Consider the following 26,885-nt stretch of genomic DNA (forward strand, 5'->3'; position numbering starts at 1 on the left):
TTATTTAAAATCAAATGCCATTCTACATAGGGATGGCCAAATTGAACTTCGTTGTTGAGCAATAATTCCATTTCAATCCAATGCTATCCAAATATTAAGAATAATAATTGCATTAGAATTAGCCACTGCTGAGGTGTAGCCTATTTCATCAGACAGGTGACATGGGAAAGGTTAGGAACAAATGCAGAATCGTCAAAATTTTTAACTAATTATTATTCAAGTCAAGCACATAAAGATGCGAATTTAAGTGTCCCGTTTCAACAACACACTTTTGAGGAGAGGTTTACCGAGGCTAATTGATTAAAATTTTGCATCTTTGAAAAGTCAAATCCATCAAGGAGGAGTGTCAAGTAAATATTAACAGAATTCAATGACACAAGAAATTACAAGGAGCAACGTGTTGTATCAATTACAATTGTGCATAACAATCTACTTAGTCAAACATATCAAAGCTATATATTTTAATTTCCTTGTACATTTTACTTGTCTATGATGGTCGTCAAAAGAAAGGAATGCATGAACATGCCTTTTTACATAGAGGAGGTAACAGGATAAGGCATGTTTGAATTCAATTTGTGGGACCCTTTCTCGTTTGTCTGCTACATAGGTCTCCTCAGCCACACAGTTCAAAACAAGACATGATGATGCAAATTCACCATCCCTTGGAACCAAGCATCCTTGACCCTTGACCCTTTGAAAGATTCCAGGATTTGAAGCACTCAACGAAGACACCAAAACGTCACAGATGACATAAATTGTTCACAGGAACAAAGTAAATAAAAACATGAAAATACAACAGATACAAAAAGAAAAAAACTGATCCAAACACGTGTAAATTTTTTATCCTGGTTTCTATAAAAGTTCCTAATATAGTACAGGTTAATCAAGTGCAAAATAAGAGGATAAGTAGATAATCAAAACTTAGGCTCAGTTTGGATAACTAACTTAATTAAGCTCCTTTTGATAAAATAACTTAAATAATAAATGACTCTGTTAAAAGTAACTTATAAATAAGTTATTTTGTGTTTGGATTTTTAACTCTAAAAGTGCTCATTTTAAAGAAATGTAATGAAAAGTAGAAGTATTATAAGAGAAGTCATTTTTTTTAACTTCTCTATAAGCTCCAAAATAGCTTCTTAGAAAGTTGCAATTTGATTTTGAAAATTGCACCCGACATTAATACTACTACTTTTCATAAGTCAAAAGTTAAAAAAAGCTACTTCTAGAGTTTCCTAAACAGGCCCTTAATCTGATAGTTAGAAGTTGAAAAACTTAAACCGAGAATTATTTTCCTATGTTTTGGAAAACCAAAACAACATATGAAGCGCAGGTACAAGTAATTACACAAGAATCATTTACTACTTAGGGAATAAAGCACTTCTTTTTGGTCAAATGTTCCTTCAGCAAAATTCAATCATTTGATCTTTTTGAAGCTAAATAAGCAAACAAAAACACAACATATGCTGAAAGTTTTAGACAAAAATATATAAATAAAGAAAAGAAGAATGAAGACATCATACGACATATGAACAATGAGCACTCAAGCAATCCTAAATTTCTTAGTCAAATTAGAGGTTTCAATGGCTATAGGTGGTATATGACATACAAAGGGAGACAGAACATGAATGATGTATCACCATTAAGGAAAGTAAAATCCATCACTGGGTTGTATGTGACCAATAGCAAACTAGTACAGTAATAGTTTGAAAAAAAACTAGTATGACACAATAACAAGCTAACAAAATTATTTTAAATGAGAATGCTAGGAGTGCCCTCAGATTTCAGTGACTAGCACTATGCCAATATCCATAAAAGCCTCTCAACATCCATCACGGTGGGTGAACACAGCACCCCAGCCTCCACCATCTCTATCCACTGCCAGTTGTGATGCCAAGAATAATAATAATAATTATAATAAGAGTACTAATAATAACAATAGCAAGTTGCAGTAACAGTGAAGAGGATGGAATAGGAGAAGGAGAAGAAGAAGAAGAAGACGAACAACACAACAACAGCAGCAGCTTACTTAATGATGGAAGTTGGAAGAGAGGAAAGGGCTGGAGAGGCTTTGCATCATGTCGAAATATTACATCACTGGGCACATCAAAAAGTGGTTATGACATCGGGTAAAATGTTGGAAAATTTTGTTACTTAAAAGATGCACCAAATGATCTGGACAAAATATAGCTTTTAGGTTTTTAGAAGAACAAATAAATGAGACACGTGTAGTCGTGTAGATATACTCACCTATAAACACCTAATCAAACTGAAACTATAGCTGATGCATCCGAATTACTCAGTCCAAGTTTGAAAGTATTGCTTATTTAAGCATCAACGCAACATAAATCACCAATTCACAAATGTGGTATAAGCATATTAGATAAACAAGCTAATGTTATGGAATATTGACGGTATAAGCATAAGGCCATGGCAAAAAAAGAACTAATAACTATGCAAATGAGCAGTTCCAAACAAGGAACAAAATAAAGCATCCAGCCATGATGATCAGATCAGAGTAAAGAAAAATAAGAGTCATAAGTGCAATGCACAATTTTCTGATAATCTGTTCTCGGGAGTCGGGAAGGCTCTTTAAAAGAAAATGATTTTGCACCCAATTAATTTTGGGGTGGTGGGGAGGTGAGATGAAAATAGAACACAACCCACCCTCGGATCTCATGGCCAAAAGCAAATTCATATACAGCTTTTGCAGCAAGCTTTACCCACATTCTTTGTGCACAATTTACAACCAGCAGAGAGGATCGTGATGACGATGCAGACAAAGAAGGTGGTTGTTCACATCCAGTTATAAACAAAGCCATGAAACCATTCAATAGTCAGTTGTTTGTTCTGTCACTGGAACAAAAATGAAGCGTAAAATAGAAGGATAGGCATGCACATCACTTTCGAAACTCAACAACAACAACAACAACAACAATAATAATAATAATATACAATGTCCTTGCAAAGTAACAAGAAATGAAATCAATAACATACAGGGATAGCTAACAAAAAAGAACCTCGATTATACAGCCACTTAACCAGAAAAAGTGAATACACAGCCCTCAGGTTTAATACTTAACTACAAATAAACTACAGCTTTTTCCCACCAGTTTCATTCACAGCCTTCACGCACCATCTGGAAGATACATAATAATTCATATATATATATATTTATACACACGTGCGGCATATGAGCGCGCACACACACAACAGAGAATGGGATTAAGTGACTGAGTGAGAGAAAGAGAGAGTGGTGCAGGCTCCAGTTATGAACAAAACCATCATGTGACCTTTCAGTAGTGTTTGTTCCATCATTGGGCAATGTTTCAGTTTAGCCGTTAAATTTAAATTTTCTTGGTTTTGATGCATCATCAAAGTTAAACACTAATAATTTAAGCCACTAAGATAACCAAAGCAATATTTAACTCACAGCATCATATCAAAACCAAATAAACCGTGTCACGTAAAATTCCAAGTATAAGAGGGAAAAAATGTAGAGTGCACACAGATCTCATGGCTTACAAAATTTTAATGATCATAGACAGCTACTAAGCCAGTGGTGTGCAGCAAAAGCCTACCAACAAGATTCTGATCGTTGTCATCTTTGACATCACCGTTTCAACTGCAACCACCACGGCCACCAACATTTGAGTGTCTATATGTATGCATTAGAGAGAGAGGAGAGATAGTGAGAGAAAGAGAGATGATGGAAGGCAAGTGTTGAACTGAATACCACAGCATAACTGTCTCGATACATTTTGTGTTAAACACTAAACATCATTGGGCATAAACTTTCAGTTCCAATATTTGTTATAAATATAGTAGCAATTATCAAGTGTAGTTTCTTCTCTAGTGATTCTGGACGTTATCAATGAATCTATCGCTTGATAATATTATTACAAGGACAAGTAATAAATTAACTTTTGATACAGTTACAGCTCAGAGATTAAGCATGTATAAACATAGATGGGGAAGATAAAACAAAGATTCACAACAATCAATGTCTAAAATAATAAATCAAAATAATAGCAATTTTCACCAAAATAATAATAATAATAATAGTTGTTGTTGTTGTTGTTGTTGTTATTAACAGTGGGTGACAAAGGCAGAAGGAATGGCGTGGCTTTGAATCCTGTTAAATGCTCTAGTGAGCAATAAGCATCATCATTATTAAATTTTGATGGTATAGGAATATCACATATGGTCATAGGCAAAAGCCTCTTGCAATCACCATCACTAGAGTCAAAAATACTATAAAATATGCATCACACCAAATCCAAAAATGAAACAGAACAATGCATCAAGCAGAAACACCACTTACTTGTCATCTGCTATAATGAAAAATTAAGTTTACCAATGCTCCTTGAAGGAAGAAGATTTTGAACCCAGAGATGCCCTCAGATCTCATAGCTAAATGACATTCATCTACGGCTTTTGCAGCTAGCTTTATTCACATCCTTCGTGCACCATTTACACATCCACCCACATAGACAGAAGCAGAGAGAAAGAGAGAGAGAGAGAGAGAGTGTGTGTGTGTGTGTGTGTGTGAGAGAGGGTAGAAGATAGTCATGATGATGATGATGATGATGATGATGATGATGATAGAGGTGGCAGTGGAGATACATCCGGTTATGAATTAAGCTGTGCAGCCGCTCATTAGTCAATTTCCTCCATCATTGGGCAGGGTAGAGAATTATTAATTATAATGCATGTAGAAGCACCAAAACTTATAGAAAAAAGAGCACCAAAAATCAAATCACGAAGATACTTAGACAGTAAAAGGGTATCCAGAGCCCTCAGGTTCATAGTTAATTAAAATTCATTATTCATCTACAACTATTGCAGCGGTTTTGATTCACAGCCTTCAAGCACCATTGGAAGAGATACAATATATTTATCTATCTATCAATCTATCAATCTACGCACACACAGAGTAAACAAGTAACTGAGAGAGAGAAGGAGAGAATTATGCAGCTCGAGTTATGAACAACACCATGTAGACATTCAATAGTGGTTTTCTCCATCATCGGGCAAAAGTTTAAAACAATTAATTTGCTATCGGTTACACTATTTCATCTCAGAGTTAAAGCACAAATTTTCAGTCATCAGTCATCTAGTTCAAAAAAGTTTTACATAAAAAATTCACGGTAAAATGATAATAAGTTTAAGCCACTAAGGTAAGTAAACGAAAATTCAAGTACCCTAAAAATCATAATAAGCCACATAAACCACCTCATATAGTCATTGAACTATGCAGCAGGCAACCGCAAACAGAACCAAAGCAGCTCAGAATTGTATATTTATATGGATCAAATATTCATGTAGAACAAAAAAATTTCTAAGAAAAATGTATGAGTAAAAACTAGAGAGAAAAATGCCCTCAGATCTCATAGTATATATAAATAATCAAAGGCAGTTACTAAGCCAGTGAAGTTCATCAAAATCCTTCCACAATAAGAGTTTTCATCATCGTCGTCATCATCATCGTCGCAAGCACTAACACCAACACCAAATTTAGTGCGTGTGTGTGTGTATGCATTTGAGAGAGAGATATAGAAAGGAAGAGAGATAGGGGAAGGAAAGTGATGAACTTTTAATCACAGCATAACTGTCTCAATATATTTTTGACATGTGCATCATTGGGCATTATCATGAACCATAGTCGTCTTTGAGCCTATAAATATATCGGACGAGGAAAAATATAATTTTTTTAAAAAATAAAAGAACCATGAACACCAACAGTGCCCTCAGATATTGTCAACATCCATTAAGGCAGTCATCACAGCCTGCCTCCACCATCTTTTTCCCACTGTCATTTCTCATTATCTAATAACAATAATAATAATAAGAGAAAAAGCAACAAAAGGAGGAGGAGGAGGAGGAAGAGGAAGAAGAAGATTGCAACAACAACAACTGCCATAGAAGAGGAAGAAGAAGAAGAATGTAGTAGTAGTACTAGCAACAGCAGCAGCAGCAGCAGCATACTTTGCAAGATGGCAGTGGGGAAAAAAGGCAGAAGGGATGAAAAGGCTTTGAATTATGTTCAAAGTTCCAGCTTACAATAAGCATTCATCACTAGGCACATAAAAAAGGCTCAGATGACAGCAAAATATAGCGTTTACATTTTGTAAAACACATATAAAAGGATCCATTCTGGAATTTGGATGTTGCTCAACCTGCAACAAAGAGAATAACACAGCAGAAACATATTTATACTAACCTGCACAAAAAAGAAGCAGCAAACTAAAACTATAGAATATGCAACTGAAGTACTCAATAGTAATCCAAGCTTGTTTACACTATCATTTATCCAAGCACTTCACACATACATGAAAAATTTTTTCTACAAAGGCTATTTGAAGGAAAATATTTTGAACCTACAGATGCCCTCAGATCTCATAGCTACATGAAATTCATATAATGCGTTCGCAGCATGCTTTATCCACATCTCCGTGCACCATTTACACACACACACATAGAAAGAGAATGACAGAGAGAAAGAGAGTAGAAGGTTGCGATGAGACTGAGACTGAGACTGAGACTGAGGATGATGGTGATGGTGATGGTGATGGTGAAGATGTGGTGGTGCACATCCAGTTATGAACAAATCAGTGCAACCGCTCATTATAAAATGTGTTCCATCATTGGGCAGGATACAGAATTTCTCATCCCAAATCCAATACTACAGCGAAACATAAACAACTTGCATAATGACAACAAAAAAGGAAATCAATTTTTATGTAGCAACTTAGCCATAAAAAAGTGAATACAGAGCCCTCGGGTTCCATGGTTAACTACAAATGACAAATCATCTACAGCTTTTGCAGCTGGTTTCATTCACAACCTTCAAGCACCATATGGAAGATAAACAAGCACACACAACAAATAAACAAGCACATACACACAGAGAGAGAGAGAGAGATGGTGCTGCTCCGGTTATGGACAAAACCTTGTAGCATTTCAACAGTGTTTTCCTTTCATCATTGGGCAGTACAAAAAAAATTGCCACAAATTTCAGTTGAAAGAACTAAAAAAAGGAAATTTCAGTTCTCAGTAATCTAAGAAAATAAGAGCATCATATAAAACCACAGAAAAACCCTCACATAGTCCTATGCTACTTGGGACACAGAAGTTTAACCATCAAACTATTGGTGGTCATTGATTGAACGATGAGGCAAATGCAAACAAAACCAGAGCTACTTGGAATTGCATCACGGTCAAGAACCCCCATTTATATTACATGAAACCATACGGTTCAAATATCCTAATACCAAAATAATAATAAATAATTTAATCAATACATCATAAAATTATAGTTTGCGCATTTGGATCAATAATGCAGTGAAAGTAAAGGTAGATAAGCTGTCGCTGCATGCGTCAATCAATATTATTTCGGAAACAAAAAGCCAAAAAAAGGGTTTGTCATAGAAAACAAGAGATAGAAAATGCCCTCAGATCTCATTACTTATAACGAAATAATCAGAGACAGTTACTAAGCCAGCGGCGTTCATCAAAAGCCTTCCAACAATGTATGATTATTGTTATGATCATCATCATGGTCACTACTACTACTGCTGCTTCCACCACCACCACCACCACCAAGTGGGAGTGTGTATGTATGCCTACATTTAAAAGAAAGAAAGAAAGAAAGAGAGAGAGAGAGAGAGAGAGAGAGAGAGAGAGAGAGAGAGATGGGGAAGGTCATCGATGAACTTAAAACCACGGCATAACTGTCTCATTACATTTTGATTTTTGACATTTGCATCATTGGGCATTATCAACATAGAGCACAAAAATAATGTACCAGAAAAATTATATTTTTTAACACAAAAATTGGAAGGAAAAGAAAAATAAAAGAAAGGAAGAAAAAGACGGAAAAAAGAGAATGAAGTGAATCGGAAGAGACCTCGGAAATGAAGACGACGACAAGGATGATAGGTTTTTTTTATAATGAAGAGATGAAGCTCCACGCGCACGCCACTTATACCCCCCTCCTGTGGGCTCCAACTGGGCCTAAATGGGCCTCCTTTGCTTACCATATCATTGGTTTCAAAATTGTGATACAATACAAGCTTGTGAGTGGGTTTAGATATTTAGTATTCACATTGTTTTTCAAATCCTTAAAATATACTGGCAACTATTTTATTGATATATAGAAAAAATTATTATAGAGAAGATGTTGATCAAGATTCAACAGTAATTACAGTGGAATTGTATAATAGTCGCCCACATTTGTTAGAGCTTGGAACTCATGGTGAAACTGCCAGGGTATTCAAAGACACGTGGTTTAACAAAATTTCGTATTGTTTTAAGATTTAATTCAGATAACCTTTTTTATGACCATATTAACAGCAAAAAAATTTATTAACTATGCTATACATACAAGATTTTTTAGCTTATAAGTTCTACAAGTTGATCCAAGTCCAACAAAACACACGCGCATTAAAATTTCCCACACTTGAGCATAGATACACGCGCGTTACTCAACCGTTTCATGTTTCGAAAGCGTGCTACTCACCATTACTCTTCCTCTTCATCCTCAATTAAAACCTCAACCCTCGAGATTCAAGCCATGTTCGAAACCAACTGCAATTGTGAAGAAACTGTCAAACTCCTCGCGAAAACTAGAAGAAATCAAGAAGAAAACATCCAAATCTCCATCAAAAAACACAAAAAAGAATGAAAAAACATTATTAAAGGTACTGCTTCAATGTTCTTCTAGATTTTTCAGATTTCTATTTCTCATTTCGAAAACAAAGCATTATCGTCGTACTTCTCTCTCTGTTTCACTGTTCTTGATTTAGGTTTGATATTACTGTTCTGATGAAACAGTTTAAGTCGTTTACGCTGTTTTACATACTTCTAGTGAATGGTTTAACATGTGTTTTCGTCTATTTTTGTCCATGTTTTGTGCGTGTTTGCATGTTTTAGAAGTGAGTTTGTATACATATAAACTCTGTATTGTATTTCTAGTGAAATCATTTTTGGGTGTATATGTCCGAATTGGAATGTGACGGGTGCTTCTAGTGGCATTTTGAACTTAAATATCATTCTGAACTCATATAATGTCATGTAATCAAAAAATAAAAATGGTGTATGAACTAATATATATATATATATATATATATATATATAAGAGTGTTAAATTGTAACTGGTGTTGTTGTACCTTTGCTTGATCTTGTAGTATCATTGTATGCAAGTTTGATTGATTTGAATATCATTTTTAACTCATTTCATTTCGTGTAATAAAAAAAATAATAAATGTGTATAGGACTGGATTTTGGTGTATGGCTGGTATTTGGGTGTAGATAGTTGGTATTTGGGTGTAGTTGGTTGGTATTTGGGTGTATGTGTATGTTACTTGCTTGGTTTTTTTTCTATTGACAGTATTTCTTCTTCCTTACAGCAAAAATGACAACCAAGGGCCAAGGTGAAAAAAATACAAAAAATATAATGTAAGCACACCAAATCATTTATTGCTAATGTAAATATGGCTTATTTAAATAACTCTCATTTTACTTTGTTTACAGCAAACCAAAGACTTGAAATGTGCCACTAGACTATTGAATAAAAAGTTTAAAAATATGAGTGAACCAAAGAAAGCCATCATTCGCGAATTAGAATTTGGTGGCCTCACGCACATCCCGCCAATGAATGTGTCACACAAACTGTTAAAGGAGTTGGCTAACTCCTTTAATTTGGACAATAACAAACTGGACACAGGCTATGGTTCGTTTAAATTTAAACCCAAAACAATAGGGGTTGCTCTAGACCTCAATGCATCAGGTAACTGATTATAGAAAATCTCTATACTTGAATTTTCTGTAATATATTCTTTGTGATATCTTATTCTAGTCTCATGTAATAAGTAATAAATTTAGATGTATATGAGTGATATTTGGGTGTATTTCAAACGATTTAGAGTGTAAATTATTTTCTTTTTTATAGGAGATCTGTTTCTTGATAAAGTGAGTTATAAAGAACTTTCTGAGGAGAACAAACTGAGTTTTAGAAGGTTCCAAGGGAAGACATTAAAGAATCTAACCGATGAGATGATAAATATCGGTGTTGAGAACAACCATGATCGCCTGATGTTCAAGAGGATTTTCATCCTATATATTCAGATAGCGTTCTTGTTGTCAACGACAATAAACAAAGTATCTCTTGTGCACCTAGCTCCAATTTTTCAGATGGACAAAATAATGGAGGAAAACTGGGGAGCCCATGTGCTCAATTTCATCATCAAAGGCATAACCAATTACCATCTAAAAAAGAAAAAATCCATTGACGGCTGCCTTTATGCCCCGATGATAGTGTATTTTCATTTATCAAAACACGCAGAGAAAAAGGGAGAAGCAATCCCTGGACCTTTCTGGGTTAGCCACTGGAATAGAGAGCTGCTGGTTACAAGAATGAGAGTGGAGATAGATGATCATATGGTAACTGAACAGAATACCTTCTCTAGTTTGGGTGTATTTTAATTATATAGATCGGGTAAACTAACGTTTGTACTATTTCAGGGCCTCTTCAAGAAGGCGGAAACAAAAAAGAAGTTGAAGGAATTGAAAGAAAAAGAAAAGAAAGATAAAAACAAAAAAGAAGAAGACAAGTTCATCCGAGAGTGATCCATCGGAGAGTAAACTTGATTTTTCCTCTGAGTCTGAGTCTCAAGAGGACTCAGAGGAACCAAGAAGGAAACAACCCACCAGAATGGCGAAAAAATAAGTAATATTTTTGGGTGTATTTTGTCACTTTTAAGGTGTTTTTTAGTAATGATTGTTTTTCTTCCAAAATGGAATCCAGAAAAAGGAAGCAGATCTTGGAGGATTTCACTTCAGAAAGTGAAAGTGAATCCAATGATGAGTAAGATTCTGAAATTATCATCGCTTTCTTTTTTGTTTATTTTCAATATTTGATGTATTAACAGAGTGTTTCTCATTAACTTTCAGAAGTGAAGAATCATCACCAATAAAAAAAATAAAAAAACAAAGAAAAAAATGCAGACCACACCCAAAAAGTATGCACTTCTTTCGATAGTATTTTATCATCAATTTTGTTGTGTTTTTCTTATTCATACTTTTTTTATTTCCAGGACGCAATCCAAAAAGAGAAAGCACATTGTTGAGGATTCGTCTTCTGAAGAACAAACTCAATACTATGAAGGGTAAGATACTTTGTAAAGCTATCTTACCATTTATCATCAAAATTATATTTGTTAACATGTTCTTTTGCATGTACTGTCAGATCTGATCTTGGAACTAAATTATTACAAGAATTCTTAAGATAATCAAAGAAGAAGAAAACCAATGAAAAGGCTGCTGCACAGGGGTTTGTTATATTAGGGTGTATATTATCGATTTTAAGGTGTTTTGGTTGCTGATAATTGTTTTTGGTTTTCCAAGAAGAAAGGAGCTCGGCTGCGATCGACGGAAGGTCATTATGACTCATCCGAAATGTAAGAACCTTTATTTGATAGAATCTTGATATCCTGATTTAACTATATAGTATTTTTATTGAATGATATTTATTCTATGCTTAGAATGCCGGATGTGAACTTAGGAAGCGAGAGTGATCCTTTGTTTCAAGGACAAATGGATCAAAGCATCATAAACAAACCCGCGGATAGCATGTAATTTCTGTTTCTAATACCGGTTGCTTGATTCTTTTTTTACCATCTGCTTCTAATTCTGTATATATTTTTTTTTAAAAAAAATCCTTTAATGTTTTATTCAAGAAAAAAAGGCAAAAAAAAAGTCTGCATCTACGTAAGTTCTCAAAAAACAAAGCCAGTGTTTCTTTTCAATCCTTCAGGTGTATTTTGACTTTATTTGGGTGGATTTCAGGTTGAGTCTGTTAGAAGAATCATCTAGTGACCCAACTCAACAGAAGATGATGGTTGTACGGATGGAGACACATTTGTAAGCTGAACCGCTTTCAATGTGAGTTTTACAACTAAATTTCAACGTTCTAATCAACTATTTTAAGGAGCTTTCTTAACTTTTAAGTATGCAAGCCTCTGTCCCAGACAACAGCACCAAGCCCTGTGCCAGCAATTGAACCATCTCCCCCAAAGTCTCTGAGCGAGAAAATTAGTGAAGAAAGAACTAAAAGGTAAAGAATAATATTCGGGTATATTTGGTTATTATTTAGGTGTATATTTTCCTTATTTGGGTGTATATCTTCAGAATTGATCTGTAACTATTTTTTATAATTTGATTCGTTTTTTCTAATCCTGCAACACTCGACAACCCCAGAAACTTGATGAAAGCACACCCACGGTGCCACCAACTCCATCTAAAGTGTAAGTTCAGCACAATATAACTCTATTTCGATATCATTCGTCTATTCTTATTCTTATAGTATCTTATATATCAACACACAGTAATCCAGCCCCTGAAGCCACTGCTGCTGCACTAATGATGATGGCCCGCACAGCATCATACGTACCTAAAGAACTTCCAATGTCATCATTCAACCTTGACTTCACTGATTCAAGTCAAGAAGAAATACTGAGCCAAGAGAGGGAACCAGGATCTCAAAAAGGAAAAAGTCCTTAAACACCAAAACTAATCGAACAATTAGAGGAGCTGGTGGAAAAATTGCAAACAGTGGGATAAAGACAGCATTGGATTTTCAGAGGGTAAAAGTTCCCCGATGGAATAGCAGTTTGCCGGAAAAATTTTTGAAACTCATGCAAAGTGCAAGGAAATGTTGGGGAACATGAAAGAAAAGTGCTACCTGTGGGCCACACGTGTAAAGACATACGGAGATGAAACCACTAATGAGTATGAACCGGTGTGCACCTTGAATGCCCAAGCACCATTGATATTGTCAAAAGTCCACTTTGCATCTCTAAAAGTTGCTACATATATCGAAGCTGAGGTAATATTAGAATAAGATTAATGATTTTATCATGAAATATGACTGCAATGTTGATTGATGTAAATTGATTTGAGTTTTTTTTTCTAGATTGTCAATGCTATTTGTCTGATACTGAACAGACAAAATATTAAAAGATTTGAAAAAGAAATTTACTGTCTCCCCCCTAATATTGTGGTAAGGTGTACTGTAATAAAATTTGGGTGTATTTGTGTAATCTTTTGGGTGTATTAAATATTTCTTTTATTGTTACACAAATGCTGCAGAACATGACCATTGAAAATCATCCAAGTGGGGAGTTCTTACAGCCTAAATCTAAAGAGCCATTTATGGTCGAAGACTATCCAATGTTTATACCCTTTTTGGACCTCAAAAAATTATCATCACATCCATATGTAAGTTTTTGTTTCTAAAACTTCTTATCACAATTCTTTGGTTATGTGCCAATTAAACTAAAACACTGTTCAATGTGGACATGTTTCAGATTTTTGCACCTGTTTGCTATTTAGAGCATTGGTGGATATTGGTGGCTGATGTAAGAAAGAAAAAATTTTATATACTTGACACATATCAGAAGACGGTCCCTCTGAAGCCAGAATGAAGCTAAATAAATTCGTTGTAAGTTGTTTCTGTGTTTTGTGTTTTAATATTTGGGTGTATTTCTGTTCAAAATAAGGTGTAGTTTGTGATCCTTTGAGTGTATTCATTTATTAGATTTATTCATTCTTATATTTTGCTCTTTTTTTTTGTTTTTAGGGGTATGTGATTTCTAGAATGAGGGTATATGCCGAGGGGGCACCTCTCAGGAAAAAAGATCGTGAAATTGAACCACTATACATTGACATCTCAGGCCAAAAAACACAGTATAAATCTTTCACTTTGAAAATTGTGTTTTCTCTAACTGTCCTGTATTAAATTACTAGTTTATTTTTTGTTTTTCAGCTATAATTGTACTGTTTATATAATGAAATGGCTTGAAATAATCCAGCCCGAAAATATTAAAAAGGAGAAGTGTGAATGGGACAATTGGACTCAGGTAATTATGTCTAAAACAATATAACTCTATTACTTTACTAATTAACAGAGTTGATTAAAAAGAATATTCTTTTAAACTGTAGGCGGAGGTGGATCACTTTAGAATAGAATTTGCTTCCCGAATTCTATTTCACTGTTGTTGAGTCCATATTGTCAAATAGATTCATATGATATTGAAAGTGATTAATTTCAGTGTTATGTAGTCTTGGAATAGTTTTGAACACTTTTTGTAAATTTTGTGAATATTTAATCCAGTTTTATTATAAATTTTTTTGGCATAAATAAACTGTCTGTGTTGTATTCAAAAGCTGTAAATTACAGGTTCAAAAAAAATGAAGGAAAACAACACCAAACCAGCTAATACGCCCAATTACTTTAATAATACACCCAAATATAACTCGTATACACCCAACTATAAACCCTAAACCCTAAACCCTAAACCTTAAAACCTAAACCTTAAACCCTAAACCCCTAAACCCTAAAACCTAAACCCCTAAACCCTAAATCCTAGACCCTAAACCATAAACCTCAAACCCTAAACCCTAAAACTGTAAATCTTAAACCCCTAAACCCCTAAATCTTAAACCCTAGACCCTAGACCCTTAAACCCTAAACTCTAAACTCTAAACCCTAAACCCTAAACCCTTAACCCCTAAATCCTAAACCCTAAACCCTTAACCCCTAAATCCTAAACTCCTAAACCCTAAACCCTAAATCCTAAACAAAACACTAATTTCTAACATAAACAGCAGCATCTAAAAAATATAAAACAATTAAAATCTCAAACACAAGAGAATGCAGAAATACACCAAAAAAACTGATCATTACACCAATATCTTGTAATTATAACCCAAAAACCTATCCCCTACTGCTGGATTCCTAAACTGATAATTCATAACATGTCCGTGATATTGGCTGGAATTTGGTTGCACAACTGATGCAGCATCAAAATGGTTTAACTCGAAATAATAAACTCACATATTAGCAAAACTATTAACAAATAAATTAAACTCAATTACCACCTATTTAAAGAACATCATTTTTACCTCACTTAGAGTTTTCATTTTCTTTTTCTTTGAGGCATTTGCAATCTGTTTGTCTAACTTTGAACCTAGCCTATTTTTTAGACGTCCTCTTGTTTGAACCCTTGGAGGGCTTTGAAGCTCGTTAATGGATTCTAAGTTGGCATCTTCGTGAGATAACGAATATGTCCCCTTCCTTTTGGCTTTCAGTTCTTCTATCTCAACCATGACGTTATCGTAGGCATGGTGTAGAATAGCAGTCATCTCATCGTATTCTGATATAAATTCACATATATTTTGCAAACAAAACACCAATTCGTCAAACCTCTTGCTTCTTAGCTCCAACAGTGGCTTGTTGTGGCTGCTCTTGATGTGTGTGTATCACCTCTTTACCTTCTTGCTCCATCGTTCCAATATATATCTCGATGACACTTGGATTACTCGTTCAAAGCTTAACACGCTTAGGGCGTGACGGCACAATATCCCTTTTGACTCGAATAATAAGCACTGGCATTTTACTTGGGCTGCTACTGAGTCGTAAGTAATCACAAACTTGTTGAATGTTGAGCTGGAAACTTGTTCTCCAACTTCGTATACCGAATAGCCTAAAGCGGAGTTCATTAATCTTGTGATGCAATTTACCTTCTCTCTCTCTTTGCTCCTTGCTTCCGAGGCAATTATCATTTTGTTTGACGAATTGAATAAGTGAGCTATTCTGGGTAATGAACTTGTTAAAAAATGAATTCATGCTCTCGCTCCTTTGTGTGCTTCTCATCCTGGTCCAGAAGTGGTAATCCAGATAAATTGGAATCCATATATGACGGTCTTCATAAAGCTTTGCACAATACACCCAAATCAGACTATAATACACCCAAAAACATTAATTTTATACCTCTGCTGCAGATTTTAAACATCGTTATCTGAAAGCCATTTGTTGTCCACAAGGCCATACTTAAGCAGAAAATCATTCCTATTTCTATCAAATGATTCTTTGGTATGAGAGTTCCAAACAACATGGCTCATTTCTTGTTCGATTTATATGTGTCCCTTGTATCCGTTTAATTTGCTTGGAATCTTCTTCATGATGTGCCAAATATACCAACGGTAAACTGTTGTGGGCATACAAGCCTCGATAGCCCTTTGCATCGATGCACATTGATCGGTGAGAATCCTTTTTTGAGCCTTTCCTCCCATGCAACGAAGCTAATATTGAAATAACTATTTGAATGATTGAATATCTCCGTTTTTCATCAAAGCGCATCCAAGAAGTGTTGACTGACCGTGGTGATTCACCCCGACAAAAGAACCACAAACCAGATTATACCTGAAACAGATTATGACAAAACAGAATTAAAATAATTAAATACACCCAAATAATAAGCTTATACACCCAAAAACATCCAATATACACCTCTGCAGTAGTTTCATAAAACAACTTTAATTCAGCATGATAAACCATAATAGCATATTACCTGTTTGTATTGCAGGTGGTGTCGAATGAAATAACATCTCCGAAATACTCAAAGACAGCTCTGCTCCTTGCGTCGGCCCAAAAAGCAAGCTTAATCGACTGATCGTCCTCTAGTTCGAGCTCAAAAAAGAAATTCTGATTCTTCTCTTTCATTCTTAATAAGTATTTTCCGAATTCTTTTGCATCGTCTTGTTCCGAAATATTCCGCACTTCTCTCGTGATGTAATTCCTCACGTCTTTTTCAATAAAATTTAACTCACTGTGACCTCGGGCTACTGCAATAAATGATTGGTAAGTTTTGCTTGGTCTGATACCGGCTTTCTCGTTATGCTCTATTGTACGACGCACGGACATGCTTAGTTCCCTATGCTGTTTGAGCATATCTGCTTGATTTGGACAGCAGGAATGTGAATGATTTAACACGACCTTGAAATAATCTAAACACCAACGTCTTTCAATATGTGTATATAAATTCTTCCAGGACAATTTAAACCAGCACTGGGATTTGTCTTCTCGGTCGGAGATATTTTTTATTTCCATTTTCCTCCCTGCTACATGTAATCAATTGATTCTTAATTTCGTTTTCCTTCTTATTCATACTCCGAACTCTTGTAGAAAAACCAGCAGCCTTCGGATAATCCTTACAGAATTTTGCAGCATCTTCAAGGGTGTTAAAAGTCATTCCAACCTTGGGATCAAACTGCTCATCAACAACACAGAGGGGCTGTAAAATACACCAAAAAATACCACCATATTAAAAACAAGCATATACTATAGAATAGAAATAACAATCATAAAAAAATAACAAAAACCAGACTCATGAATCATCATTAAACAGAAACTAAAACAATTCAAGTAAAAGAATAAGACAATTCATCCTCTGTCAGATGAAAGGTCATAAACTGTAAATATACCCAAACTTTTCTAAAATACATCTAAATATTCCTGAACTACACCGGAACATTAACAATTCAACTAAAAGAATATGAAAAGTCATAAACTGTAAATACACCGAAACTTTCCTAAAATACACCCAAATATTCCTGATCTACACCCGAATGTCTTATATAAAATGCACAAAATTCATCAGAAACTAGTATATTAGATTCAATTCAAACAAGGAACAATTAACAGCAAATTTACAGTACATTAGATTCAATATTCACGCATTATTCAATTACACAATCATAAACTACTAAGTAGATCAAATTCAGATTCAATAATTAACTAAAACTAAATCAAACCTCAGGAACTTCATTGGATTCAAATTCAAAATCCACTTCGCTCTGGTTTAGCTGACAATTTGAAGTTGAATCATCTATTATCTTCAAAAGGATTTCAAACCTTGATTTCAGAGACAATGAAAATTGAGAAAAATGAAGAAAGAAAACAAAGAGAAAAATGCACGTAAATGACAAGGAGAAGGCAGAGAGACAGGCACATAAACGACAAAGGAGAAGGCAAGAAATCGAAGAAAAAAGACAAGAAATTCGAAAAAGAAAACGAAATCCTTTCAAAAAAGGAAGTTATATATTTGCGCGTTGATTGATTTGAAAATCTGTTAATGAGGCACGTGAAACTTACATGCCATAAGAGGCGCGTTTGACTGTAATGACTTGTAAGACTTGTAACTCAATTTGACTTGTAAGCCGAGATTTTCTAAAAATTTATATATAAGGAACCATGAATATCTAATTGAAGATCTATGATTAAATATTATTCTTTCAAAGGAATTAGTTTCCCTTCAAATTACAAAGGTATGATTATTTACAGAGATTATATACAACATTGTACATTACACTAACTTCTGAAATTTCTGAGCTTAAATAAAGGGAATCATTGCCAGAAAGAGGTCAATGAGAGACCTAAATTTGGAACCCCACGCAACACAATACTCCAAAATGTCGAGTTTCCTTTCCAACCTAATTAAGATAACAAAAACTATAATGAGATAGACATGGAAGAAACTAACTTTTGTCGAATGTGAGACATGATGCTAAAGATTATCATAGTATTAATATACAAGAGAAGAAATTCACGGATCAATATCTACAATAGTAGTACATATTCACTAAGAATGCAAAGCAGTGGATCATTCAGTTACATGATGATGATAGAATAAGTGAACAGAGTATACAAAGTGCCCTCAGATACCATGGGTTCCAAAGGCAGTGTGCACATCCCTGTCTCCCCTCTCCACCATTTCTACCCGCTGCCAATTACCGTGACAGCAAGAAAATAATAATAATAACAACAATGATTAGAGGTATAGTGATAAAGGGAATGCATAAGAGAAGAAGTTGATGATGAAGAAGAAGAACAAGTACAAGGTCTAGAGGAACATCATCAGTAATGGCAGCACAAGGGAAAGGAACGGTTAATTATGGCAGTGGGAGGAAAGGCAGAAGGAATGGAAAAGGCTGGCATCGTATTCAAAGTTCCAGCTTCAATAATTTTCATCCCAGGGCATATCGAAATACAACATGAACTATACAGATGCCATGACAAAGCACATTCATCAGAAAAGCAACAGTTAATTTGTTAAGCCAACAAAAAAGAAATGGGAAAAATAAAGTCAGCATAAATGGGAGCATGATACTGACATTAAGAACTAATAGCATATGATTTGATCCAGAGTTTACCAAAGGAGGGAGTTCAAGAACCAATCTACTCTGAATCAGCACCTGCAATGCGAAGAAACCTATATTATTCAAAAAGAGCAAGATAATAATATCCATGCAATGGGTTCCAAAGGTTGAATTAATATTAACATTGTGAGGGCAACTCCAAAACCAAAAGTAAAACAACAATGATGTGATAAGAGTAAAGAAAAATACAAACCACAATATTGCACAAGTTTCTCTTCAACTTCTGTAATGAAAATTTAAGACCAGGAAAGTGCCTTTGATTTAAACCCTCAGTAAGCATATTTTTTAAAAAAAAAACTAGACCTCAGATCTCATAGCTAAATAAAACTCATCCATGGCTTTTGTAACAGGCTTCAATCTCATCCTTCAATGTCCCATTTAGCCATTTACCCACCGAGGCATACACAAAGAGATTAATTGATTGATGGATATGATTATGATTATGATAATGGTAGTGGTGACGATAGTGATGCCGTGATGGTAATGGAGGTGATGTATGTCCAGTCATGAACAATATCCATAGAGTCGTTCATTAGTAAACATGTTCTATCATTTGGCAGAATTATTATAATGTGTGAAAAAGGGGAAAAGAAAAATTTTGCAGTTAACTATGCATGTGTATAAAATGCAAACTAAAACAATCAAAATCTATGATTCAGAAGGAAAATAAAAAACTTCATCAATGTAGACATTATCCTATGCAAGTAGTAAACTAAATACAAAGGAAAACTTCTGAAGTATTGTAGTTGTTATATTAGTAGAGCAGGATAGGGCAGAACTGAATTGAAGCTAGAACATCACCCTAAAGGCCTAAACCCTACAACATCACAGCATACAGAAATGTAAGTTCACATAGCACTGCGTGAAGTAGCAGTAGCACTTATAATACCAAGAAAATGAAAAAAACAGTAACTAAAGAAGATGACATCAATAAAAATCAAAGATAGCCACCAAAAAGGAAGCAAACTTATGTAATCACTTAACCAGAAAAACTAACAGAAAAATAGAGCCCTCAGATCTCATATAGCTAGCTAGAAATCAGCTAAAGCTTATGCCACTAGCTTTATTCACAGACTTCTTGCACCATCCGGAAGAAATAAAATAAATAAATAAATAAATAATTATGAGAGATCGCAGTTCACAGAGTTATCGAGTGAGAAAGAGAGAGAGATTGGTGCAGCTACAAGTATGAACAAAACCTATTAGCCAGGAGATTGTATGTCCATCATTGGGCAGAATTAAAAAAAAAATAAACAAATAAATAAAAGAAGGGGGGTACTAATTTGGAACAATTTCTCATATTTCATTTCTTTAAAATTTGAAGTTGCAGATCAAAGCATGTGGCAAATAAAATTATATCCAAATGCTCTTAAAATTTTGCAATTTTTTTTTAAATAAAAGGGTACTTTCTTCCTCTAAATAAAGCCAATCCAAACCCTCACTATTAATTATGCAGTCAATTAATAAAAGTAACTCAGAGCTCAGTGCAGCGCATCATCATTCATAAATTAAGTCACTAATTTTCCCTTAGAAACATGACCGAAAACTCCTATATAAACAATCAAATCTAACCAACTAGCTCAAATAGCAGGCAAACTGAAGGTAAAAGTGTAAAACATAGGAGTGCCCTCAAATCTTATAGCTTAGAACTAATCATAGACAGTTCCATAGCTAGTGGTGTTCATCAAAAGCCTTCCAAAGGATCAGAATCATAATCATCATCATTGCCAAATATATGTTTGTGTATGTATATATGCATGCATGTGAGTATGAGAGAGAGAGAGAGAGAGAGAGAGAGAGAGAGAGAGAGAGAGAGAGAGAGAGAGAGAGAGAGAGAGAGATATGGTAGAAGGCAAGTGATGAACTTAACACCACAACAAAACTGCTCAATACATTTTGAATTGTGCATCATTGGGCAATCACCATTGACCATTATCCAAAGAAAACAACAAAGAACATGGGAAGATAAGGTTTTCTTTTTTAATTCAACGGCAACTATGAAGAGAAATGATGCAAGCATCTTATATTAGAGTTATGTAGGTTTTAACTGGACTATGCGCTCAGTTTCTCTTCTAATATATAGAAAGTACAGCTTACACATGCCGTTGAATCATCAGCAATAAGACAAAAGTAAACACAACCCAGCCAAACCAAAATTTAATTCAGAAAACCAGTTCCAAAAGTTAAAATGCCAATTTAAGGCACATATCAAACCAAAAAAAAAAAGGTTCAATCCATATGTGCAACCTTCTGTATGTATGCATATGTAGCAGGGAGGGAAGTGTTGATATCAAATTTATAATGTGCAAACTAGATTATCACACACACACCATCTCAGAATTTCATGAAGTATCATCATCAAACAGAACTTTATAAAACCGTTTCCTTTCCTCTGGGTCAAACAAACCTCCCGGCTTATTGTCTCCATCCTCATCATCATCTGAGTCAGCATTTTCACTTCTTCTCCTCTTACACTTTACTTCATCTACTCTAGCCAAAGGAACACCTTTCTTCCTCCTCTTCTCCATATTTATGAGGCGCCGCCTCTGATTGTACTCATGAAGCCCTTCCTGCATCAGTTCCCCAAATTTCTCCTTCACAACAACCAGAGGATCCTTTTCAACAAGTTCAGACCCAACATAGGCCTCCCTAAGAAGAACTGTGTAAATCTGATACTTGTTAGAAACATAGAAAATCCCAGGGTGCTTGAGCAACAACACATTCAACCTATCAGGCAAAGCAAACTCCCTCCTAAAATGACCCAACTTCACTATTAAGGCTTTCTTCCAAAGAGTCAAAGACAACACCTCATGTACCAATCCCACATTCATCTTCTCCATCTCTTTCTACCCTTCCACCAATTCCCTGTGGTCCATGTAAGGCAAAAAGTAAGGAATCAAATCGAATTCACGAAATCTCTCCCATGATTTCACCCAACTGAAAGGCAAAGAACATGAGAACGTTGGCCTTGTATTGCCGTTCCTCCTGGCCGCAATCTCCACTGTGGATACAGCAAATTCAGGGTCCTAGTGAACCAATTCAATCTCCATAGAGCTCCTCCTCCCGCCCTCATTAACAACACGGAACAAATTTGGGTACTTTGCAACAATCCTAATCACGTAATCATCGGGAAATCCTAAATTCCTTTTCAGCTCGTTGATTTTCAGAACATTAATCCTCTTGTTGACGCTCATCATAAGTAATTTTGCTAACCTGCAAATGAAAGCATTTTCTGAGACTCTCTAACAGATTCCTCCTCTTCGACGAGGCTCATCATGTGCTTGGAGAGGTGACAGCGGTGTTCATTGCCAGTGAAAGTAACGTCGAAGCAGGAAAGGTACTTGTGGAGCCAGTTGAGGGCTTTGCCTTTGAGGTCAAGGGTTTTGAACTTCTTCTGAAGGGATGCAATGGGGATCTCTTGGTTTGGATAGCGGAGGATGATGTTCTTGATATGGTTGTTGACAATCCAACGACGGTTGCGGGAGAGCGCGGATTCGAGGACTGGATCCTTCTTCATGGACCACAGGGAAAAGGTTCGGTGGAGAAGAGAAAGACATTGTAGTTTTTGTAAAGACGGAATCACAGGACCACGACGATGAATTAGTCTTGTGAGCATGTGATTTTGTCTATTAAGATGAGAAAAAATGTGACAAATGGTTCAATGTTGCAATAGGGTTCATTGTGGTCCAGAATCAATTCCAATTAGGCAGTTCACAATCACATTGTAGCAACGAAGCCTATTAACAATTAACAATCAATTAGAGACAATTAACAATGGTAATTTTAGGGCCCTCCTAATTAAAATTGAAAATAAGGTGCATCCCTATTATTTATATTAGCAAAATCATAATATCATAAGCACAAAATAAAACTAAATAACTAAATACCAATAACATTTGGGATAAGTACTGTTTTGGTCTCTAAGGTTGAGCATAAAAATCGAAACCGTTCTTCGTCTAATTTTCGATTTAGAGTCGTCCTTAACGTTTTTTTCGTATTAAAATTGTCCTTTTTATTTTTTTGGACAAAAATACCTTTACCACTACCAACATAATTACTTCCTCCACCACCACTACCACCAACACCAACACCACCGCCACAACTTCCACCAACACCACCACCACCGCCACAACCTCCACCAACACCACCACCAGCACCACCAACACCACCACCAACGCCGCCGCCGTCCCCCTCCCCCCTTTCCCCTTCCCCCCACACCCCACCCCCACCCGTGTCCCCTCCCCCTCCTGTCTTCCCTTGCCAGCACCCCCACCCCGCGTCACCCCCCTCCCCGTCTTCCCTTCCCAGCACCCCACCCCCTCCCAGCACCCCCACCCCCACCTCGCGTCACCTCCCCCTCCCTGTTTTCCCTTCCCCCACACCCCATCCCGCGTCCCCCACCCCCTCCCCGTCTCCCCTTCCCCCCACCCCTCACCTCCACCTCCACCTCCACCTCCACCAGAGAAGTAGAAACAGAAAGCAGAAAATCAACAAATCCAACACAAATTTAACACAAGCAGAAACAGAAAGTAACAAATTAACAAATCCAACACAAAGCCAAATCAATAAATTCAAGCACAAAGAAGCAGATGCAGAAGGTGAATGGCGGCGGCGGCTGGGTGGTTCCTTTCCCCCACCCCCAACGCGGTGGCAGGAGCATGCATGAACGGCGACGTCTTCCTCTGGTCGTGGTTCCGGCGGCGGCTCGTGGGCAAACCGGCGATGGTGGCGGCGGCGATTCCTTTCCCCCCACCCCCAACGCGTTTCCTTTCTCCCCCACCCCCAACGCGTTTCCTTTGCCCCCTCCCCCAAAACGTGTTTTTTTTTATTTTTTTAATTTTATTTTTTATTAAAAATAACTATTTTAATACCAAAAAAACGTTAATGATGATTTTAATTCGAAAATTACAAGAGGGACGATATCGATTCTGGACCAAAACTTTAGGGACCAAAACCATACTTACCCCATAACATTTTCTTTCCAATTCAAAATTAGCAAACCAACGCAAAATCAACAATAGGTAGGATAACTAAATTAGTAATTAGCAAACTTCTCATCAAACAAATTTAACTCTCTCATTCAACAAGTTAACAAATTCAAGTCTCATCATAAATTCATAACCAAGCAATTAGTCCATTACATTACATCAAGGTTGCGAGAATTGAACCGGTCAAAGAACCGGTAGAATGACTGGTTCAATAGTTCAACCAGGATCCAACCGGTTTAATTAAATATAAAATAAAATTTTTAAATATTTAATATATAATTTGAAATATTAAAAAAAAAACAATTTCAATCATCAATAAAATTATTTCAAAAAATTTAATGAAACACCACAATCAACTATCATCCATCAAAATTTAAGAGAGCAGTGAAACACCATCAAACAAAATTATTCAAATCAACAACTATTCCAGTTTCATAAAAATTATAAAAACCAAAAACTTAACAACAGAAGCAGCAATAACATTATTCTCCCCAAGTTCAGAATAAACAAATCAGCACCACCATAGCACCATCAATAACTCAGAATTAAAAAACCTAGCAATCAACGACTCAGAAATCAGAATCAATAAAATTAACAAAATTTAACAATGCAGTGAAGCACCATAGCTACTCAATAATTACTCAATAGTTACTCAATCAATTGCATGCTTTTTGAATCAGATTTCTGTGATTCAGGCACACATACAAAATATAATAAATTGATATAAATTGCTTTCTCAATCAATTACAGACAATTGGGGGTGCAACAAAGCAAGTTAGAGCGAAAACTTTCATGGCGAGGGTAGGGGATATAGAAAGAATAGAGATGATATAACTAGCGACAAATAAAGTGAGAGAGACCAAGAGTTGCAAAGCCATGCACCCTCCTGACACCAGAATAAAACTCTGTAATATTGTCCACAAAAGTGCGAGAGAGTTTAGGATTTGTTAAATTGAGGGAGTGGTTACCGGCAGTGAGGGAGGAAGGGAGGTGATGCCACGGCGAATACTCCACTGTCGAGCAGAAAGAGACGTCGCAGTGAGAAAGATACAGAGAGAGCTCGAAGAGGGACAGGGCGACGCAAATAGCTCTGTGCAGGCCTTCGTGCGACGCCGAGGAGAAGAAGGTCGAAGAGAAGCAACTAGACCATCCACAAGCAAAGACAGACATGGGTTCGATGACAAGGACAGGGCGGCCGACAACGAGGACGAGCCAACCTTCTTCTGATTTGCTCTGATAGGGTTAGGGTTGGTGACTGGAGCTTTGGGCGTTTCAGCGTTTGAGAGAGATTGGAGGGGGAGGGGGAGGGGGATGGGTTTTTTGGCATCTGGGCTGAGGGTTTTTTTTATTTTTTGGTAGCGAACCGGTAGTTTAAAAACCGGTCCGGATCAGCCGGTTTACCGGTTAATCGCTCGTTCGACCAGTTTTTTAACCGATTTTTCGCAAGACACTTTTAGGCATCAATCAGACTGGCTAGAAGACTGGTTCCAATTTAACCCAGTTGAATCTGCTGGTCCAATCCAATTTTCAGAACATTACATTATATACATAGCATCATAAGAGATCAGAGCTCACAAACATACACAAAATTAACTAATTATTTTTAACTAAATCAATTTGAACACATTAAAAACTAAATTATCCAAATCACATTTTTTTATGAACAATAGATTAAAAACAAAAAAAAAGTAAGCAAGAAAAATTAAGTAACTTTCGATGGTCCTCCAACAAAAAGAGTATGAAGGAGAAAGAGCAAGAATGTGATGCGGAGAAGCTGGCAGCACCGCGGCAGTCCTTCTCTTTATGTTTACAACGCGAAAAAATGGCAGAATATAAGGCTCGATAGGGAGCAAGATCGCAGGCAACGAGCACCCAAGGGACGACAAAGCTCGAGCAGAGGCATAAGGAGGGAGAGAGGCAGGGGGAGCGATGACGACACGAGTAGGAAGCACTGCTCGAGCAGACACGGAGGCATGAGAGGCGCAAGCAACCGAGATCAGACGGAAGAGAGAGACCAGATGCAAGCACACGACGTGGAGGATCCAGCGAGAGACGTAGCGACAGCGGCGAACATGTGGTGGTGGTGAAACAAGGTGAGCTCCCAACTCTGCCTCTGTGTCTATGGTAGCATGGTGTGCCAAAGACTAGGGAATGTGGATGAGTAAGAGAGCTCGAGCCTAGGGTAGGGTGGACCTTCGTTTAGCTAAGGTCTCTTTTAGAAATTAAAATTAAAACGTCATACAACGTCGTTTGGGTGGGGGGTTTTTACTTAAAAAAAAACAAATTGGTATCGATTTCTCAAATCTACTGATTTATCAATTTTTACAAAACTCGACTGAGTCAAACCGGTTCTCACCGATTTTGTTCTTTGTGAAGTCCAATACTCAGCCTAGATTGATTAGGGACCTGAGTCACTGGTATTCCAATATCCAACCGCTTGGATTGGTCGAGTTTTTCAACTAAAGTTATCAAAATTAAATTAGTAATCAAATCGATCAGATTACTAGGTAATTGGATTACTAGTTCAACTGACGGATCACAAATTGAACCATTTAATTTGATATAATTAAATAATTATATAAAATTTAAATTTACTTTCTTATTTTCATAATAAATATTTTTTATTTAGTTTTCTTTTTTATTAAATTAATTATTATTTTAAATTTTAATAATTTATTAATGAGAAAGTATAGGGAGCCAATGGAGTATTTATACAATGTGTACAATGGGCTGTATTGTGTTCGATTCAGTAGGATATCAGATGTTTATTATCCCTGATATCCGGATGGTTATTTTGGATAGTATGAGTGTATTGTATTTGATAAATTAGTAGTATTTTAT

The 26,885-nt window shown here is 36.1% G+C and overlaps 3 protein-coding genes and 1 long non-coding RNA gene across 7 annotated transcripts; all 4 read right to left on the reverse strand.

The window, feature by feature from the left end:
- Positions 1-296: 296 nt before the first annotated feature.
- LOC110266332 (uncharacterized) lies at positions 297-7,932 on the reverse strand. Its single transcript, XR_015900158.1, has 2 exons — positions 4,322-7,932; positions 297-3,655 (listed from the first exon to the last, which is right to left on the reverse strand). It is a non-coding gene; the product is annotated as an uncharacterized LOC110266332 (long non-coding RNA).
- A 6,807-nt stretch (positions 7,933-14,739) lies between these two features.
- LOC148546818 (uncharacterized) lies at positions 14,740-18,611 on the reverse strand. Its single transcript, XM_088499378.1, has 10 exons — positions 18,563-18,611; positions 18,448-18,457; positions 18,274-18,330; positions 17,993-18,067; positions 17,653-17,752; positions 16,948-17,132; positions 15,850-15,946; positions 15,580-15,772; positions 15,061-15,212; positions 14,740-14,874 (listed from the first exon to the last, which is right to left on the reverse strand). Exons 1-10 carry the CDS (start codon positions 18,609-18,611, stop codon positions 14,740-14,742), a joined length of 1,053 nt encoding a protein of 350 aa, XP_088355504.1.
- Positions 18,075-25,350, reverse strand: LOC107617840 (protein WHAT'S THIS FACTOR 1 homolog, chloroplastic-like). Of its 4 annotated transcripts, XM_088500010.1 has the most exons (3): positions 22,270-22,596; positions 21,387-22,167; positions 18,999-19,092 (listed from the first exon to the last, which is right to left on the reverse strand). In XM_088500010.1, the coding sequence occupies exon 2, from the start codon at positions 21,894-21,896 to the stop codon at positions 21,399-21,401; it is 498 nt and encodes a 165-aa protein (XP_088356136.1). In that variant the 5' UTR covers positions 21,897-22,167; positions 22,270-22,596; the 3' UTR covers positions 18,999-19,092; positions 21,387-21,398. The 4 variants fall into 4 exon arrangements, with proteins under 4 accessions (XP_088356134.1, XP_088356136.1, XP_088356135.1 ...); XM_088500008.1 differs by adding an exon at positions 25,013-25,350 and having other exon boundaries at positions 18,075-22,793; XM_088500009.1 differs by having other exon boundaries at positions 21,387-22,504.
- LOC148546819 (uncharacterized) lies at positions 21,903-22,573 on the reverse strand. The gene is made up of 2 exons (XM_088499379.1): positions 22,270-22,573; positions 21,903-22,057 (listed from the first exon to the last, which is right to left on the reverse strand). The coding sequence occupies exons 1-2, from the start codon at positions 22,571-22,573 to the stop codon at positions 21,903-21,905; spliced, it is 459 nt and encodes a 152-aa protein (XP_088355505.1).
- Positions 25,351-26,885: the final 1,535 nt, after the last annotated feature.

This window comes from Arachis ipaensis, chromosome B9 (assembly GCF_059453495.1).
Source record: "Arachis ipaensis isolate K30076 ecotype BB chromosome B9, ASM5945349v1, whole genome shotgun sequence".
Lineage (NCBI taxonomy): Eukaryota > Viridiplantae > Streptophyta > Magnoliopsida > Fabales > Fabaceae > Arachis > Arachis ipaensis.